Source organism: Delphinapterus leucas, chromosome 2, assembly GCF_059928025.1.
Source record: "Delphinapterus leucas isolate spDelLeu-1000000601 "Yukka" chromosome 2, BTC_Dleu_Yukka2, whole genome shotgun sequence".
Taxonomy (NCBI): domain Eukaryota; kingdom Metazoa; phylum Chordata; class Mammalia; order Artiodactyla; family Monodontidae; genus Delphinapterus; species Delphinapterus leucas.
The window spans coordinates 117,253,168-117,271,780 of NC_143130.1; the positions used below are offsets into that span (position 1 = coordinate 117,253,168).

The 18,613-nt window shown below is 44.9% G+C and overlaps 1 protein-coding gene across 1 annotated transcript in view; it reads right to left on the reverse strand.

Moving 5' to 3' along the window:
- EGLN3 (egl-9 family hypoxia inducible factor 3) overlaps positions 1–6,628 on the reverse strand; it is a 28,497-nt gene extending 21,869 nt beyond the window's left edge. Inside the window, exon 1 of the mRNA XM_022570737.3 lies at positions 5,939–6,628. Coding sequence (XP_022426445.1) covers positions 5,939–6,295 — 357 coding nt within the window. The 5' untranslated portion in view covers positions 6,296–6,628. The remainder of the gene's footprint in view (positions 1–5,938) is intronic.
- Positions 6,629–18,613: the final 11,985 nt, after the last annotated feature.

Below are 18,613 nucleotides of genomic sequence, written 5' to 3' on the forward strand. Positions count from 1 at the left end.
GCACAGATTGGCTACTTAATTCCCACCTAAGGATGGGTGCTAATCAATTTTAAGTCAGAATTATATTTAAAAATTATAAACCACTGGCTATCTGAATTTTAACACCTATTTTCCACATAAATAATTCTGAAAACGGTGAACATATTCTAATTTCTTCAAAAAAAGAGCCAGATGGACAAATGAGATAAGCAACTGTTTTAAGATATTCCTGGTAAATTAAAGGCCATGATTGATTTTAAGAAGCTACATACATCCTAGCCCTAGTTTTCTTTAGCTTAAAGTAGTTAATAAAGTAGAGCAACTTTTCTCTTTTCCTTAAAAAAAAAAATTCCCAAATAAGACACTGATGCAGCTGACTTAACCTACCGACTGTGTCTCCCAGTCCACCTGACTTATGAAGCAACCCCAGCCAAGGTAGCCCCTTCTCTATTAAAGCACTTTGCTCAAGCCCAAGACCTACTCCAATCTCTCCTCAAGGGCCTATGCAAGACCACATTTCTCCAAATACAAAAACCACCTGATTGCTGAATGATTGAGGAACTGGACAAATGTAATTTCTGATACCTCCCTAGCTCCCAAAACCTTTATTATTAAAGTCCTAATAGTTTTGGTCACTTATTTTAGTCACTTCATGTTAAGTAAACAGAGAAATTGGACAAAGCCCAAAGAAATTGGACTTATCAGTGTAAAACTGGTCTGTTTAACCAGAAAAAGAGAAAACAGAGTTGGTGACAACCATTTCACGCCACTCAACTTTCAGCTTACTTCTTTAGGTGCTTTTATCATCCCTTTCCACCTCCTTTCTCCCATCCATGTACAGATCTACCGCAGTGCAAGGCATTTAATGATTTGTGAATGAATAAATTAAATTGATACCCCCGATTTCCCGCTTCACTGCAAGCAGACAAGGTCGTGGTGGAGTGGCCAGTGGCCCAAAATTGAACAAAAGAAATTGTAAAGGAAACACACATATGCACCTTCTTTTCTTTGTTCCCAAGTGTCATTCAACAAAATAGACAAAGAACACTATGAAAACTCACCCTATGGAGAAACTTGCTTCACTGTCACTAAGGCTGTATTCTATAAATTATTTCCTTCCTCCAAGAGCTAAAATACAAAACCTTTTATTAAGAATTCTCACATCCTTATAGAAAGATGTTCCAGTGCTTCAAACTCAGTGCCTCCTCCCCCTAAAATACCTTATTTTTTTTTAATTAATTAATTTATTTTTGGCTGCGCTGGGTCTTCATTGCTGTGTGCGGGCTTTCTCTAGTTGCAGCGAGCGGGGGCTATGCTTTGTTGCGGTGCGCAGGCTTCTCATTACGGTGGCTTCTCTTGTTGCAGAGCACAGGCTCTAGAGCGCGCGGGCTTCAGTAGATGCGGCGCGTGGGCTTAGTTGCTACGCGGCATGTGGGATCTTCCCGGATCAGAGCTCGAACCCGTGTCGCCTGCATTGGCAGGCGGATTCTTAACCACTGCGCCACCAGGGAAGCCCTAAAATACCTTATTCACAGATAAATTTTTAAGACTTTAATTGCAGAGACACCATGTATGATGCCTAGTCCCCAAACCCCATGCTCTAAGAACTGCACCTCTCATGGGCCCTGGCAACTGTATTTGTGATGTATGATTCCACACGCCCTCCCAAACCATCCCCACCCAAGGTTGACAGGTCCTCTTTCAGGGGGGATGAAAACTGGGATTCTAGAATGTTAGTCAAGTCTCTGTTGAACTCAAACTGAGGCTGAGATGGCCACTGTGGGGTAGCCATCTTGAGCTGTGCGCTCAAAAGCTGGACAGAAGGTAGAGAGGGCTAGAAATAAAGAGTACAAGCAGAGAAGCAAAGATGGGGGCCACAGAGCACCAGAGAAAAGAACTAACACACCAGCTCTCCTGGACGTTAAGGACTTTCTAGTTCCTGGTTCATGGCTTCAGGCTTCTGTGAACCCCACTTGCATTTCCTGCACTTGGGTCCTGAGAGAGATCCTGATCTTTGAAATTCATTACCCCAGGTTTGTCTAAAGTAGTTCACAACCATGCTAAGCTCCATCGAGTCATGAATATTCCTGATATCACAGGAGAAGGAAGGGCCAAAACTGTTCTTGTTCTAGCAGCAAAGGAATAAATCCACCATTTGTAACATATTTTCTGTTATCTACAACGTACTGCTGTTTCATCATTTCTCTGTACAGTTTCCAGGGGAGGACTGACCTGTTGATTCATAATACAACCCCCATAACCCAATCATCCACAGCTACTCCAGTTGGGGATCCTAACAACCAAGCTGGTTAACAAATGCTTTTCCTGCAAATAACAGTAGGAAAACATTAGCACAGCATTCCATTCTCTTCTTCAAATGTACTTAACTGACCCACTTCAATGTTTAGGTTTTGTCTTTTTTCTTTTTTAAGCTTGAGAATAATCAAGTGTGCGCTAGAGGATCCTACAGTTCAAAAGTACACGTGAGTGTAAGCTCTAGGGGGCAGGGCCGATGCCTGTCCACCTTTGTATCCCCACCCCTGCACGGTACCCCATGCTGAGTGAACATTTGCGGAGGGAAGGAAAGGAGGGTAAGTAGGAGCCTAAGAGTCAGCAACACAAACTCTGGGCTCAGACAGACCTGGGTTAGACTCCCAAATCTCCCCTTAGAATTTACGAAGGCTCAGAATTCTGCTAAGAATTTTATGTACACTGTCTTATTTCATGCTCCTTCCCCAGCCAAAGCTTTAAGGTATTCTCTCTCATTTCACCTTTGGTGAAAACTGTGCAGCTTACCTGTGGCCACAAGGTTAGTCACCCCAAGTCCAAGACCCTAACCCCTATGATAAACTGCATTTACTGCTGACTTCGTGTCCTTGGACAAATGATTTAATTACTCAATTTGCCGAAGATTATGGTTCTGAAGACTGTCAGACAGTGTCTGAAAAGCGCTTAGCACAGTACCAGGCGGAGCCAACGGCTCATTAAAAGGTAGTTATTATTGTTAGAGTTACTAACTTCTGCTGCAAGCAGAGGCACTCTGGGTTCTATAAATTACACATTCTCTGGAAAACAGCCATGTCCAAGATGTAGGCAGCCAAAGCAAAAGGAGCAAATTAGGGCCAATATTTATCTTGGATATGATCTAAGTTCTCCAATAGGGAGTAACAGATAAGAAATCTTTTCATAGCCTGAAAGCAATGATTGTGCTTGAAGTTAGGGGGCACCATACTGCTGTATATCATAGAAACATCTGCCCCAGAGTCCTCAGCACCCTTGGATTTTTCTCCAACAAAGCGGAGGTAGATAAATTCTGATCAGTTAACACCTTTTGTGGCAGGGAGGGGAACACTTTAATATTTCTTCCCATACCCTTCCACAATTTCAATTTTAGGTCCACTATATTCCTATTCTATTTCCAATGCCTCTGCAATTGTTTCATTGAGATAAAGAGCATTATGACCTTCTTCAATGACCTTTAAAAGTTCAGGGAAAAAAAGTATTTCATTAGGATTAACAAGCATAACACCAAGAAATGTAAAGTACCTAAAAAAAAACTGGTCGAAAATATGTAAATGTATATATTGGCAATTGTTGAAAATGGGTGATAGGAGCTCATTATACTAGCCGCTCTACATTTATATATGTTTGAAAGTTTCCATAATAAGAAGTTACAAATAAATGTTTAAAATAAATGTACAAATTCTACCTTTTAATGATTTAGTTTTTACTGAATACCTGCTTCGAGGATGGAGCAGGAAACTGGGTCTGTATCACTACTCTGGGAAACAGCACAGAGTAAGGCACTCAGTTGAGGGAAGAGAAGTAAATAAGGTTAGATTAAGGTGGAACTAATATAAATCATATAAGAAATGGAATGTGTTTCTACAATGCTTTAATAATGAACTTCAAGTAAGAGACCCAGGGCTACAAGACATTACTAAGGAGACTTCTTTATACAAACAAACCAAACTTTTTTTTTTTTTTTTTGAGTACATATAATAATTGTTTGCTCAAGCCTGGTTTACATTTGGTTTTAGCTGGCCAAGGAATATCCCAATTTAGAGGTGATTTTTCTAAAGGGCAGAAATAAAGAACTTTGAGCCAAACCGCTAAAGGAAAGCTGGAAATCAAGGTACGGGCAGATGTCTCTTCAGTGGACAAAAGATGAATTTTCTCTTTTCAATTCACAGTCACCTTCTGAAAGGGTTAACTGAAAAGTTATTTGTTCTACCCAGATGATAATCCATAACTGAAAAATCATATCTAGAGATCTTTTAGTTTTCCTTACCCAGACGTACACAGTGTTTTTCATTCAATTGTGGAGTTAAATTCTAGCTTAAAACCCTACCATTGTCCATTAAGTCAAAGCTAAAATAAGAACAAAAACCAAAAAAACTTAACTTTCAAATATGTTAGTGACCTCTATCAATGAATTCTGATCTCCCTCCCTCAGAGCAAATTCTGTTCCTAGAATGCTAGGGGTGAATTTCCTAACACCAAAATTTAAAAGAAACTCTAAAAAACTGGTAAGAAGCCACCTGCTGTTCTAGGTTGAAGCTATGCACACCTCTTCAACACTGAGGATAGCTAGTCCCCTCCTGACACCACCCCAAAGGCACGGTCATTTACAAAACAAGTGCAAAAACAAAACTAATCAAGACAAATGGCTTTCTACTCCAACACCAAAATGATGCAACAAGAGTAAAGGAACACTTTACCATCAATCTTCTACAGAGTCCGGCTAACTGAATTTTCCCCTAATCACAGTAAAATTTAGGAAGCAGCATTTCCTTCTAAGGTTTACTTTATTTGCACTCTATTAAAAACAGTGCTTTCAGATATTCTAACCATGTCCTCCTGGCTTGAAAGGTATACAGCAATCTCTTCTCTATTCCACTCGCCCAATCCAACCCCTTCATTTCTATACACTTCCAGTCTTTACCACTTGCCCTTTATTAAAAGTATTCCTCTTAGTTTATGGGACAAATGAGACAACGATGGTATGTTTTATCACAAATTGAGGAATACTACACAGAGTAGTACATAGGTGAATGTTCACCCTCCTTCTCACGCTAGTATGTTTTGCCTCACTGTGTTAAAGTAAAACTTGTCTACAGTTCTGAGTGCCCCTTGACCAGTCCACAATAAAAGAGGTACAAAATCACTCTCAGAACTGCCCTGAAAAACGTGCTGGATTATCATTTGTAGAAAATACTGAGTAGCTCGACTATCCCAACGTACGTACACGCACAAACATCATGGTACTCCGCGTTCCCATATTTCTGCCAATCTACCTGTAAATGTTTCCAAGAAAAATTACCACCCAGGGAGTGACTGCTGGCCATCTGAACAAAAACATGGTTTCTTTCCAGAGGTACTTGACTATCCTCTTCTGATCACTTAACTGGTTGTTCTCGGTGGATTTCCCCAGCAATTGATAGTTAGGAAAGGGGGCTGGGGCTCAGCACCAGGAGAGAATTTTCAACTCAAGTGGATGATCAAATAATGTCCTGGGCGCAGAAAGCCAAGGGCAGCACTAGAAAGTGATGGTGATGAGCCTTACTCCTTCACAGGTCAAACTCTTCCCACACCTGCCGAACTCCACAAGCCAAATGCCACACTGTGAAATCACACTGTCTCTAGCATTCACTAAAAGTGCTTTCGCTGGAATCCCCTCTGAACACAATGAAGGGCTGACGGGCAATATTAGGTGACTTGAAAGTAGACATTTAAGGTCATGAGTTCTCGTGTCTCGGACCATACATAATGTTTCTAATAACCTGTCCCAACGTGGGGCGGGGGAGTGGGAGGTGTAGGGGGAACCAGGCGGACTTCTTGCTTCTTGGTTAAAAACTAAAGTTGGCTTGCAGCCCTGCCAAGGCGACAGACCACGGACTACGAGCGTCCCCAGTCCCCGCGGGCTGCAGCAGCGGCCGGGCACCCGCGCGCGTCCTACCTTGGACCTTTCCTTGACGTAGTATTTGCCCAGCCGGCTCCCGCAATACAGGACCAGCCTGTCGATGAGGGACAAGAGGAAGCTGATGGCCTCGCAGCCTTCCTCGTTGCCCCCGATCCACGTGATCTGGTCGCCCCGCAGGTGCCGCTTGGAGACGCCGGCGCGGGGCCCGGCCAGCTGGCCGTCCCGCAGGGCCCCGTTGCAGTGCAGCTGCTTGACTCGCTCCAGGACACAGTCACCCACCACCTCGCCCAGGAAGTTGTCCAGGTAGCAGAAGCCGACCTCGTGCAGACAGGGCACGATGTACTCCAGGGCGATCTTCTCCAGATCCAGCCTCATGATATGTCCTAGGGGCATCTCGCCCGCAGAGCCGAGCTCGGGGACCCCCAGCGTGCACCCGGAGAGAGAGCGACCTGCGAGCGCGCTCAACCGAGGCGCAGGGAGAGTGGCCCGGAGTTCAGCTACCTGCGGCGGCCACGGTCCCCGAGCCACCGCGGCACCAGGGAGAGGGGAAAGTTGCTCGCAACTCTGGGGAGCAGGGATCCCGTTCAGGGACCAGCGGGAGTTGTGCGGGGCTCCACGACTCAGCGCCGGACTGGCCCAGCGAGGAGTCGGAGGGCCCCTTTTGGAAACGCGGAGCCACCACTGGCGCGGCGGCGGCCCCAGGCGGGGAGAGGCTGAGGTCCAGCCCCTGAGCCGGCCGACTCCGCGCGTCACGGGCCCCGCCCAGGCTCCGCCCCAGGACCGCCTCCGGGACAGCCCTTCCCCCCCCCGGCCCGTCACCCCGCAGGGTTTACCCCTTGCCCAAGGAGCCCGGCGAGCCCGGCGCCAGCCTCCCTTGTTTGTGACCAGGAGAGGGGCTGGAGAACGGACGGCATTTTTAGAATGCCATCGATTTGCATATTGTTTTGCATAAAATCCCATAACAAACTTGAAAACCTGGATCCCAACTCCGAAAATGCAAATGGATTAACAGCACAGTTTACTGCCACATTCTAGGCTGGTCACCTCCCAGGCTTTTGAATAAAATAATAAACCCAGGAACAAATATTTTAGCAATGATCTCGTTTTAGCTTTACCTGGTACCTTATTCCCCTTTCCTCTGCTGTTTGACCCAGGTCGGGAGGTGCAAAGACACTGAGAGACTGGGAGGAATCCAATTTTAAATAAAATTAACAAGCATCTCCCTGACCCCTACTATGTTCAAGGCCCCATGAGCTCAATGAAGGGGGGTGCGTACAATGAAGAAATACTGGGTCGTATCTCACTGAATCCTAAAAATACTGTATTTTTCTTTGCTGAATGTTTTCATCCACTTATCTTTCAAGTTTCCTACTAAAATATGATGTTCTGAAGGTCTGCCTTCAAAATTCACCACATTCTCATGTAACAGCTAACACAGGTATGTCCCACAAGACTTTTTACTTATCCAAAGGTAAGCCGATTGCTTAATGAATTTTTTTTTATTCCCTTTCCTACCGAACACCAGAGAACAGACTCCGGAGAAAAAGATTCATAAATTGCGTGCAAAGCCATTTCTACATTTTTAATTTTACATCAGTTTGCACTTGGGCTCTTCATGTAGGTTGAACAAAAGAATGTGCAGCTCTCACATTAAGTTGTAAGTTACAATGCATTAGGTCTTATATAAAGTTGAACAACAAAAAAATGGGTGAGCTGTTTCTGTGTTTTAGTTTAAATAAACTGAGTAAAAGATAAAAGTACAATTAACATTTGTGAAGAAGAAGAAGGAGGAGAATGTACGGGTTTTTCAGGTATCATTTTGTACACAATCCCCTACAGCGTTTACACGTTTATTCTCCTGCCCATAGCCCTCTCTTTTCTTCATCTGAGAGGAGAAATATGAAAGGAGAAATGGAGTGAAGTCTGGGTCAAGAACAAAGAGCAGAACAGGAAAGGCACGCTGCTGCTACTGATGGAAAGAAGCAGACAGAGGCGCGTGGTCATCAAGTAAGAACCTGAAGAAGTGGTCCATGGGAAACTTGGTGAAACTCCTAGTTATACAGGGAAGAGGACCTCTGCCGAGATGGCGATAGTGGGCACCCTTGGTATGACCTTTCGGCAGGAGGTGCACCAACTGGGGTAACGGCTTGATTGGTCAGCATCGAGGAGCTGCCATCTAAATTCCCACAGCAGCTCCTGGATGACAGAAGCCCATCATCCTTGGACCCCCAGCACGTAGCACATAGTAAGTGCCTAATAAATAGGTACCAGGAACCTGGTGTCTGACCCTGAGCCATGGCAACCTCCACGTGGGATTGGGGCATGTCTGGGCTTGTAGGAAGCCTGCCCAAGGGTCTATTTGCATGAAAGGAGGTGGGGCGAGCCTCCCCAGAGAGAAGTCACTGGGAGAGTGTCAGGCAGAGCATCCTGGCTCACTGGCTCAGAGCAAGCTCAGGGGCCAGTGAAGGGGGCAGTCAGGCATTCTGTAGGATACTTGTCTCCTGGCTTTGCCTCCCTATCCAGCCATGGTGGATGTTCAGGGACTGGGGACTGGGTTCGAAACCTGGGGACTGTTCGTTTGCTGCAAGGAGTAAAATGGAGCTGCAATACCAAAAGAGAGGAAGGCCCTTCCCCGACTTGTGCTGGAACCCTGCATAGCCACAATACCTTGCCCCATCCAGTGATCTCCTTCAGGGGCAGGAGAAGAGCCGTCCGAGGCCGCCTGAATGTGGGCCCTGGTAGGCAGTGGCTTGTGTTTTTTGCAGCTTCGGGGTTTGTTGTAGACCTCAGAAGTAGATATCCTTGAATTTAAAAGGGGGGAAATGACAGACTTGATAGCTGGCTGAAAATTTTCTGAAGGTTCTTTGGAAACACGCCTGACACTCCTAGGAATAATTAGGGGATTTACAGAGGACCAGAAATCCGCAGTAGAAGGTGGAGGAGGTAGTGGTCAATAAAATACACAAAATCACATCCCCACCTCCCAGAATGAACATGTGGACCCAGGACTTAAAATCCCGGGACTGGTAAATTTGGCTCGCTATTCAAATAATATTTCCATAATTTTAGAATAAAGTTACAACTAGTTTAGGTGTAACCAGAGCAATAGTCTATGAGCAAGTTTTAGTGACTGCAATCTTTAAATTGTTCTAGATTACTCTGGTTGCAAAGCATGGGCAGCTTAGAAAGGTATTCTAAGTAAGAACCATCCCTTAGAAGAACCAGGGACTGGTTCTTGCCTACTTGGCAAGGGCACCTAGTAATCAATCAAGGGCCTCCTAATCAACTCGGGGCTGCCAGCACTGCATTTGGCAGAGCAGCCTTAGATACAGTGACTGGCAAAAAGCACAGTGTGTGATTACACCGAGGGGTGCAGACAGACTGGAGCCACGCACGGGCTCAGAGGAGTCTGAGCATCAGAGTGGCAAACGCCAAGATAATGGTTCAAGTGCATTTGTTCTAGTTATTTGCCCGTTAATTTGCATCATTATCACAATAAATATTAAAATACTTTTCCTGTTAATAACTAAAATTAATTTCCCTGTAATTTAATTTCAATAAATTGTCTTCCAGTGTATATCTGCAGTACAGACGCAGTCATTTTTATTTTTCAAGCATGTGGATGAGAGAGGGTAAAAGAAGGAAGCTGAATTTCTTTGCCTTGGAATTTGAATCGGAAGGGATCCTGGTGGTCCAACTTCATTTTCCTACTGATGAGGAAACCAGGGCCCAGACGGGCTGGCCATTAGGTAACTTCCCTAAGAAAGGAATCTCTGGTGAGTGGAAGGGGCAGCCTGGAATGCTTTTGTGTTCTCAACCACAACAAGAGGGCATTCAGCTCTTGTCCTGTTTATGTATGTATGGGGGTTTTTGTGTTTTTGTTTTGGATGAGGTAAAATTCACCAAAAATAGTGTGCAATTCAGTGGCATTTAGTCCATTCACAATATTGTGTAACCACCGCCTCTCCCCAGTTCCGCAACATTTTCACCAAAGAAAGCCCTGTATCCAGCCCCTGGCAACCACCAATCTGCTTTCAGTATCTATGGATTCACCTTTTCTGGATATTCCCTATAAGTGGAGTCATAGGATATGTAACCTTGTATGTCTGGCTTATTTCACTTAGTATAATGTTTTCCAGGTCCATTCATGTTGTACCATTTCTTTTTATGGCTAATATTCCATTGCATGGATATATGACATTTATCTGTCCATCATAAGGCGATGGACATTTGGGTTGTTTCCACCTTTTGGTTATTGTGAGGAATGCTGTTATGAGCACGTATGTGTAAGTACCTGAGTGCCTGCTTTCAGTTCTCTTGGGTATATACCTAGGAGTGGAATTGCTGGGTCATATAGTAATTTTACATTTAATTTTTTGAGGAACTGCCACACTGTTTTACACAGCAGCTGCACCATTTTACATTTTTACTGGTAATTTGGGAGAGTTCCATCACATCACATCCTTTTTTATTTCCGATGAAAACCATCGACATTTCTTTCACCCCTTCAACATCTTTCTGTGCCAGAGTTTCCCTCCCTCCAAGCTGGCATCTGAGTATTCTTTTCTGTGTTTTTGCCATGCCATATTATCAGAGGTTTATCATTACATTGAATGGCTTTAATGTGGGCAAGGATGATCTTATTTTTTGATTTATCAAACACTTTTTTTTAACACCATATATTCCAGGCACTGTGCTAAAAGTATTACAAACACTATTTCTATGAATTCTTCTAACACCACCAAGGAATTATTATTTTCACTATTGTGAAGATGACAAAAATGAGGAGTAGAGAGGCTAAGGAACTTGTCCAAGTTCACACAGTGAGAGAGTAGGACAATGCTGGACAAAATCTAAGAGATTCCAAATGAGATAAGATTGGGGGTGGGGTGGGGATCATTTTGAGCCACTTGCTTGACATAGCAACGTTTTTGCCCTTAAGTACTCTTTTTTATTATAACCCTTAATTATAGCACGTTCACCTGCAATGACAATTTTAACTCTTGGTTTCCTTACTGATACTTAGTGTAGAAGGACAATAAGCAAAATTTACCACGAATTATTTAGTTGACTACATTGGTAGGAACCTTCCAAGCTACAAATTGGGATTTGCTCCTTGCTCCGTTCCAATTATGGCGCAGTGTTTCCAGGAATCCCACATAAATTCAGTGATGTACAGTCTGTTGAGAGTAGTAGTCAGTAATGAGCCACACCTCAAGCCACCAGATTGGATTGCGAGACTCACCCCTCAGGACACAAGGTGTCCATTTCATTTAAATGGAGCTGGTGAAACAAGAGGAGAGTGCCTGAGGGAACTTATGCTTGAGCTCACTGCTATGAATTGGGTTGAGAGAGAGATGCATGGGATTATGTCCCATTCCCTGTGGGGTCCAGCCATCCTACTCCTTTCCAAGTCTAAGGGGATGGCAAAGAATGTGATTTGATTGCTTCTTAATTATTTCTAAGCATATGACCAAGTTTAAGCCTCTCTCAATTGCTCTTTGGTAATTCTGCTGTGTGCAGGTTCTAGGAAGTATGACATATCAGGAATATTCATTAGTATTTTCCAATTCAACTTTTGTTTAAGCTGAAAACGTCTAAAAAGCATTCTCTCTGGCTAAAAACATGGCACCGATCATAAAAATACAGCAGTGTCAAATTTAGATTAATATGGAATATTTTAAAGAACTTTTTTTGCTTAATTTTATAAAGCTTTTTCCAAAGGTGTTTTCATTCATTAGAGTTTCACATCTTAATATGCTGTATTTAAAATAACCTTATTTTAGAATAGTTTTAGATTTACAGGAAAGTTGTGAAGATTTATACATAGTCCCCACATGCCGCATACCCAGTTTCCCCTACTGACATCAGATATTAGTACGGTTACATTTGTCACAATTTATGAACCAATATTGTGACATTATTGTTAACTAAAGTCCTTATCGTGTTCAGATTTCTTTTGTTTTTACTGAATGGCCTTTTTTTCCCCCTAGGATCCTGTTGGAATTGTACAGTAGTTGAAATTAGTTCAAAGCGTTTTCAGGAAAGTATATACCAGGCCTGTCTTTTCAGCCCTTTAGCACCTACAGAAACTTCCAGGTTCCCCAGGGTAGGAAGGAATGGATACCTACAGCACGTGCTTTCTTCCCATCTTAGCTTGGCCCACTGCTAAGCCTGTTGCTGTGGCTGAGGCTTGGTGGCACAGTTGGGAGGCCTCTCTGTACAGCTAGGCGTCTAGGGGTTCAGGTGGCGGATCCCCCGCCCTGTTCTGGCCTGTCGGTGGGAGGAGGGAATGTTAAAAGGCTCGGGGTCCTGGGGTTCACCGTTCTAAAAGACCTCGATTTTGTTCTCGTATTTATCTCCTCCCAAGCTCCAGAGAGGAGCCTGATTGATCTCAGGCCGTGGGTCTCAAACATTAGTATCCATCAGAATCACATGGCAAGCTTGTTAAAACACAAACTTCTGGGTCCCACCCCTGGAGTTTCTGAGTCCATAGTCCTGGGTGAGGCCCGAGAATCTACATCTCTGACAGGGTCCTGGGAGCTGTTTCTGCTGGTCGAGACTGGGGCCGGGGGCGGTGGGGGGGTGTCACACTTGGAGGTCCACTTTTCTAAGCCAATCAGTTCATGGCATTACCCTGGTGACTGTTAGTCTAGGGGTGGGCAGGTGACCTAAACCACCCTAAACCAGTGGTTCTCTGCCCTGGCTGTACATGAAAATCAGCTGGGAGCTTCTAAAAATGACCTCCAGCTGGGCCCTACCCCAGACTAATATTTCTAGAAAAAAGGCCTAGGTATTGCAGTTAAAAAAATAAAATAGCAAATAAATAATATATCATCATCATCAATTAATAATGAAATAATAAAGTACAAATGAAATAATCACAATAAATAAATAAATGATACAGCACTCCTGGTGACTTCAATGTGCAGCAGTACTGGGAACCACTGGTCTGCTTGAAAAGAATTTGTTTTGAAGGGAAGGGTCTAATTTTCTTGCTGAACATGGAGAAGGGCAGGCAGCCCTGTGGCCTCTGGCAGCCATCTAGTCACCATGAAGGGAGCCAGTCTCAGGAGGAAGGCAGAACAGAGTGTGGCAAGAACTTGGGACCTTGGTGACATCACTGAGCGGCTCATCTTACTATTCCGGTAGCCTGTCCTACCTCTGGACTTCCAGTTATGTGAGATAATGCATTCCCTCATTTTTAAAGCCAATTTAAGTCACGGTTTTCTGCTACTAGTTGTCAAAAGGATTCTAACAGATAACACCACAGAAATGGTCACCCTGTAGCCATAATAATTAGCACCCACTCTTTTTTTTTTTTTTTTTAATGCGGTACGCGGGCCTCTCACTGCCGTGGCCTCTCCCGTTGCGGAGCACAGGCTCCGGACGCGCAGGCCCAGTGGCCATGGCTCACGGGCCCAGCCGCTCCGCGGCACGTGGGACCCTCCCGAACCGGGGCACGAACCCGCGTCCCCCGCATCGGCAGGCGGACTCCCAACCAGTGCGCCACCAGGGAAGCCCCAGCACCCACTCTTAAAGCCACCTTGTCTCCGTGTCACCCCTTCTGCACACTTCAGAGGACCAGCTTCCTCAAGAAGTCTGACTCTATGGAGACCAGGCAGATGTGCAGCAGGAGAGTTCTAGTGTATTCTGTAGCTAAAGCTCCTCTCCACTTCCAGCTCTGAAATTCTACTGTTTTCTTCTTCCCCAAAAAAGGAAATGAACAGTATAAAGAAAGACCTGACATTCTACCTTATATTTAAAAGAATTATTTTCTCTTTCTACCTAAGCAAATAATCTCCTAATAATCAAATTAGAGTTTACGACTGTATTCTTCATGAACCGTTTTCTTAAACTGCAAATTTGTTTTCAGGCAAAAATTCCTTTTTTACATTTATAATCGGAAAATGTTTATGGAACATAAATATTCAACCCTGGGAGCTAGTTGTAACGAAGTAAATGTCCAGCAAATGTTTGATTGCAAAAATTTAGTGCAATGGGTTACAAAACTGAATGTAGAGTTAGAGTCCCTTTTTGAGAGAGATTGAGATCAAGATGTTATTAATGATTGTTTTTGGGTAGGTGGGCATATGGAAGTTTTTGCGTTGTATTGTTTTCCTTATTTATTTATTTATTTATTTATTTAATGGCTGCACTGGGTCTTCGTTGCTGTGTGCGGTCTTTAGTTGCAGAGAGCGGGGGTTACTCTTCATTGCGGTGTGTGGGCTTCTCATTGCAGTGACTTCTCTTGTTGCGGAGCACGGGCTCTAGGCACATGGGCTTCAGTAGCTGTGGCACGTGGGCTCAGTAGTTGTGGCTCACGGGCTTTACAGTGCAGGCTCAGTAGTTGCGGCACACGGGCTTACTTTCTCCGCGGCATGTGGGATCTTCCTTGACCAGGGCTCGAACCCATGTCCCCTGCGGTGGCAGGTGGATTCTTAACCACTGCGCCACCAGAGAAGTTCCTCCTGTATTTTCCAATGGGCACATATTGCTTTTGTTAAAAAAAAAAAAAAAAAGAAATATAATATATATTTTTTATAAAATATAGATTGTTTTTCCTACTTAAAACAAACCTTTAGTTCTTCCATGTGCTGGCCGTTGGCTTGCTCATGCTAAGTACAGGCCCTGCCATTCTGTGTGCTGCTCTGTTGGAGGTGGCTGGGATCCTGTGAACTGCATCTCCCAGACTCCCTTGCCAGCAGGCCGAGTTAAATGCTGCCAGTACGAAGCACTGGTGGCAAACTGGATAAAATGAGGGAGGGAGAGACACCCCCCTTTAAAACAAGCTTCTGACAGTGGCTGTGGCAGTGGCCTTCAGCAGCTCCAGCAACAGCATCCATGGTTGGGGCAGTGGCTGGTGCCAACAGCATCGGCAGCTTCCCGCGGTGTCAGATGCCAGGTACTCCTGGGCTCTGAAAACATCAGCACTTCTCTATTTTATCTCCAGCCTTAGGAGTGGTCCAAGACTTCTTGAAGATATTTATCTCTAGGTCACTGCATCCTCTCCTTTTGGTTCCTCCAACCTATCCCACACTTTTGTAACTGATTCCTTAGGTTAAATTCCCTCCACTTGAAATACCTGGAATGATTTCTGTTCTCCCAGCTGGACACTGACTGATATGCCTACTCTCAGTTCCTACGTTGGACTCACCAACAACGCCTCTCAATTCGACTGCCAAGTTGTACCTCCAACTTCTCCTCCTTCCCAGTCTCACTGCCACAACCATTCCAGACTGCCATCATCTCCCGAGTGGATTACTGCAACAGCCTTCTCTCGGGGCTCCCCACTTTTACACTTGCCCCACATCAATCTGTTCTCTACATGGAAGCCAGAGCAATCTTCCTTACACTTAAATAAGCTGGCATCACTCTGCTTTGTGAAACCCCTGCACTTAAAATCCAAACTCATTACCGTGGCTCAGGAAGCCCCAGTGACGAGTTCATTGTGCCTCATCTTCTTTACCCACCGTGATCCAGTCACACCCCTTTTTTTTGTTGTTCTTGAAATAAGCCAAGCTTTCTTTCCTACCTTAGTAACGCTGGATAATGTGGTATTTTCACCTTGCAATGCACTTTTCCCTACCCTCCATAAAGGCAGCCTCTCATCATTTCCTCCATGTTACTTCTTCCATAAGGCCTTTCTTATCACCCGAACAAGAGGAGGCATCGCCCATCTCAGCTCCCTGTTTATTTCCTTTTTAGTGCCTATCAAAACTTGACTTTTTTTTGGTTTGAATCTGTTTTACATCTATTCCTCCCAGGAGTCTGAAGGCAGAATGGGTTCACCACAGCAATCCTAGTGCCCAAAACAATGCCTGACACAAGTCAGATGTTCACCATACACTCAATATTTAACTGTTATATATGCACTGCATATTTAACTGTTTCTATATTCATGCACAGAACTCAAGGAAATCTGGTTTTCTCAATAAAATTTTTATTGTTGGATGTTTAAATTATGTTTCCCTAGAGAATAAGCCAGAAGTTCATTAAAATCTAAGAAGTAGAAAGTAAAAAGCAAACATTTTGGAAAAACAGACCAAATGGATAAATGATAAAGAACTGAAAAATCTTCCCATGATATAGTAGCAAAATGTTCTACCAAATCTCATTTGGTCCAAATTCTTCTGTTGACAGATTGGCTTTTGCCTAAATTGATTTAAGTCCGTTAGCTAAAGCTGATTCGGTTATCCAAGCTGGGTTCCAAGTCACTTTTAAGGTTCTATGATGGACAAGCAGAGAATTTCAACTAGGATCAGACCTCATACGTAAAACGCTTTGAGCTCTTTCATTCAGTCACTGAGTCAGTCAACAAATATTTTCTTGCATGCCTTCCACGTGCCAGACACTGTACTGGGTGTAGGATGCAGAGTAAACAAGGCAGACAGGATGCCTGGGCTTCTGAGGCCCACATGCGAAAGGGAAACAGACAGTCAACAAGGAAGCACATAAAAAAGCACTATAGGGGCTTCCCTGGTGGCGCAGTGGTTGGGAATCCGCCTGCCAATGCAGGGGACACGGGTTCAAGCCCTAGTCCGGGAAGATCCCACATGCTGCGGAGCACCCAAGCCCATGTGCCACAACTACTGAGCCTGCGCTCTAGAGCCCACAAGCCACAACTACCGAACCCGTGCTCCTAGAGCCCGTGCTCCACAAGAAGAGAAGCCATCATAGTGAGAAGCCCGCACACTGCAGCAAGGAGTAGCCCCCGCTCGCCACAATCAGAGAAAAGCCCGTGCACAGCAGCAAAGACCCAACGCAGGCAAAAATAATAAATAAAATAAAATAAATTAATTAAAGGAAAAAAAGCACAATAATCGCAGAGAGTGATATGTGAGAAAACACAACAGCAGAACGCAATAGGTGGTGAAGGGGCACCAGCAAGTCACTGGTTGGAGAAACCTTCCCTGAGAAGGCAACACTTGACCTGAGGCCACAGTGACCAAAAGGAGGCAGCAGGGGCACACTGAGACTTTAGAGGCTTTAAACACGACAAGATTAGGGTGGCCTCCCTCCTTCCCAGCCCCCGCCCCCCCCCCAGGCAACTAAAAATATAAAAAGCCAATCAAGGCTTAAAGTAAGTGCAAAGAATGTCAATGAAGTTCTGCTTCCCTCACCCCTATAAGAACTACTTGAATACTTTGGGGGAAATATCTAAAATCAAATTCATTCCAAAATATTTTCTCATTTTTAGAGCTCTTTCTTCGCTGATTTTCCAAATATACATTTAATCTGTTTACTGAGTCAGCTAGCGCTTGGAGCCATCTATGCAAAAATCTGAGAAAGAGGATTCCAGGAAGAGGATGAGCAAATGCAGACTCTGACCTGAGAACTTGGTGCATGCAGCCTGGGGGCCAAATATGGTTTTCATGGAACATGGCCATGCCAGTTCTTTTTTTTTTTTGCTGTATGCGGGCCTCTCACTGTTGTGGCCTCTCCTGTTGCGGACACAGGCTCTGGACGCGCAGGCCCAGCGGCCATGGCTCACGGGCCCAGCCGCTCCACGGCACGTGGGATCCTCCCGGACTGGGGCACAAACCCGTGTCCCCTGAATCGGCAGGTGGACCCCCAACCACTGCGCCACCAGGGAAGCCCCATGCCAGTTCTTTATGTGTTTCTGTGGCTGCTTTCACAGCCTTGAGAGTGACCATCTCCTTTAACTTTGCTTCACTGGATAACTGGCTTGCTTCACTCTAGCGCAGCCCATCTTTTGGGGGACAACAGCACAGCAGACACCATAATGGACAAAGCCTGAAATACTTACTTTGTGGTCCATTCCAGAACATCTTTGCTGATCCCTGGGCTTTGTTTATTCATTTATGTTCATAAAATGATATCAAGTGCTGTTAGAGAATTTTCAGCTGTGGAGGGAGCATGGTTTCATTTTCCTTTTCATTTGAGGATTCTGGGCTTTCACTGCTGTGGCCAGGGTTCAATCCCTGGTCGGGGAACTGAGATCCCACAAGCCTCGCAGTACAGCCAAAATAAAAAGATGGCTTTGGCAGCTGTGTGGAGAATGTGAGGGGAGGGTGGGCACAGGAAAGAGCAGGTAGAGGCTTTGGAGATCGTTGTGGGGAGACACTGGGGCTCTGACTTGAGAGGGAGAGGTAAGCATCACGTCTCCTAAAGGGCCAACCCTTCAGCAAATACAACAACATGAGCCTATTTTTCTCTTGAAAGGACTCTCATCCTTCAGCAGAGTGTCCACCACTTTTCAGTAAAAAAAAAAAAAGATGCCTTTTCAGACTTCCTGTCCAATCGATCATCTTGAGAGGCCTTTGATGTACTTCTGCCCAGTTGCAGGTCTTCGCAGGGACCTCTGGAACACTGGTGTCCCATTTTGTTCCCAGACATCAGAAAAGTGCCCCAGGGCCTCTGCCAGCTGTCCAGGCCATAAGGAACGCACTGTGGAGGCTGCTGTCTTTTGCCAGTTTCTCCAGGTGACAAGCTGGTGAGCTCCCTAGGAGGCTAAAGTCAGAGTTCTGGTGCCGGGTCCCCTCTGTGGTCCTCATCACAGGCCCAGAATCTTCGGGGGCTTTGCTGATACACCTTCCTGGCTTCCTTGCTCAAGAGCCTGAGGCTTTACCCAAAGCAGACCTACGTCTCTCCCGTGTGATGCACGCAGCAGGGCCCGTCTTCTCTTCTCTAACCTGAGAGTTCTGAGTCAGCCGCAGGGCTACATCTGCTTTCTTCTGGGTGTTGGCT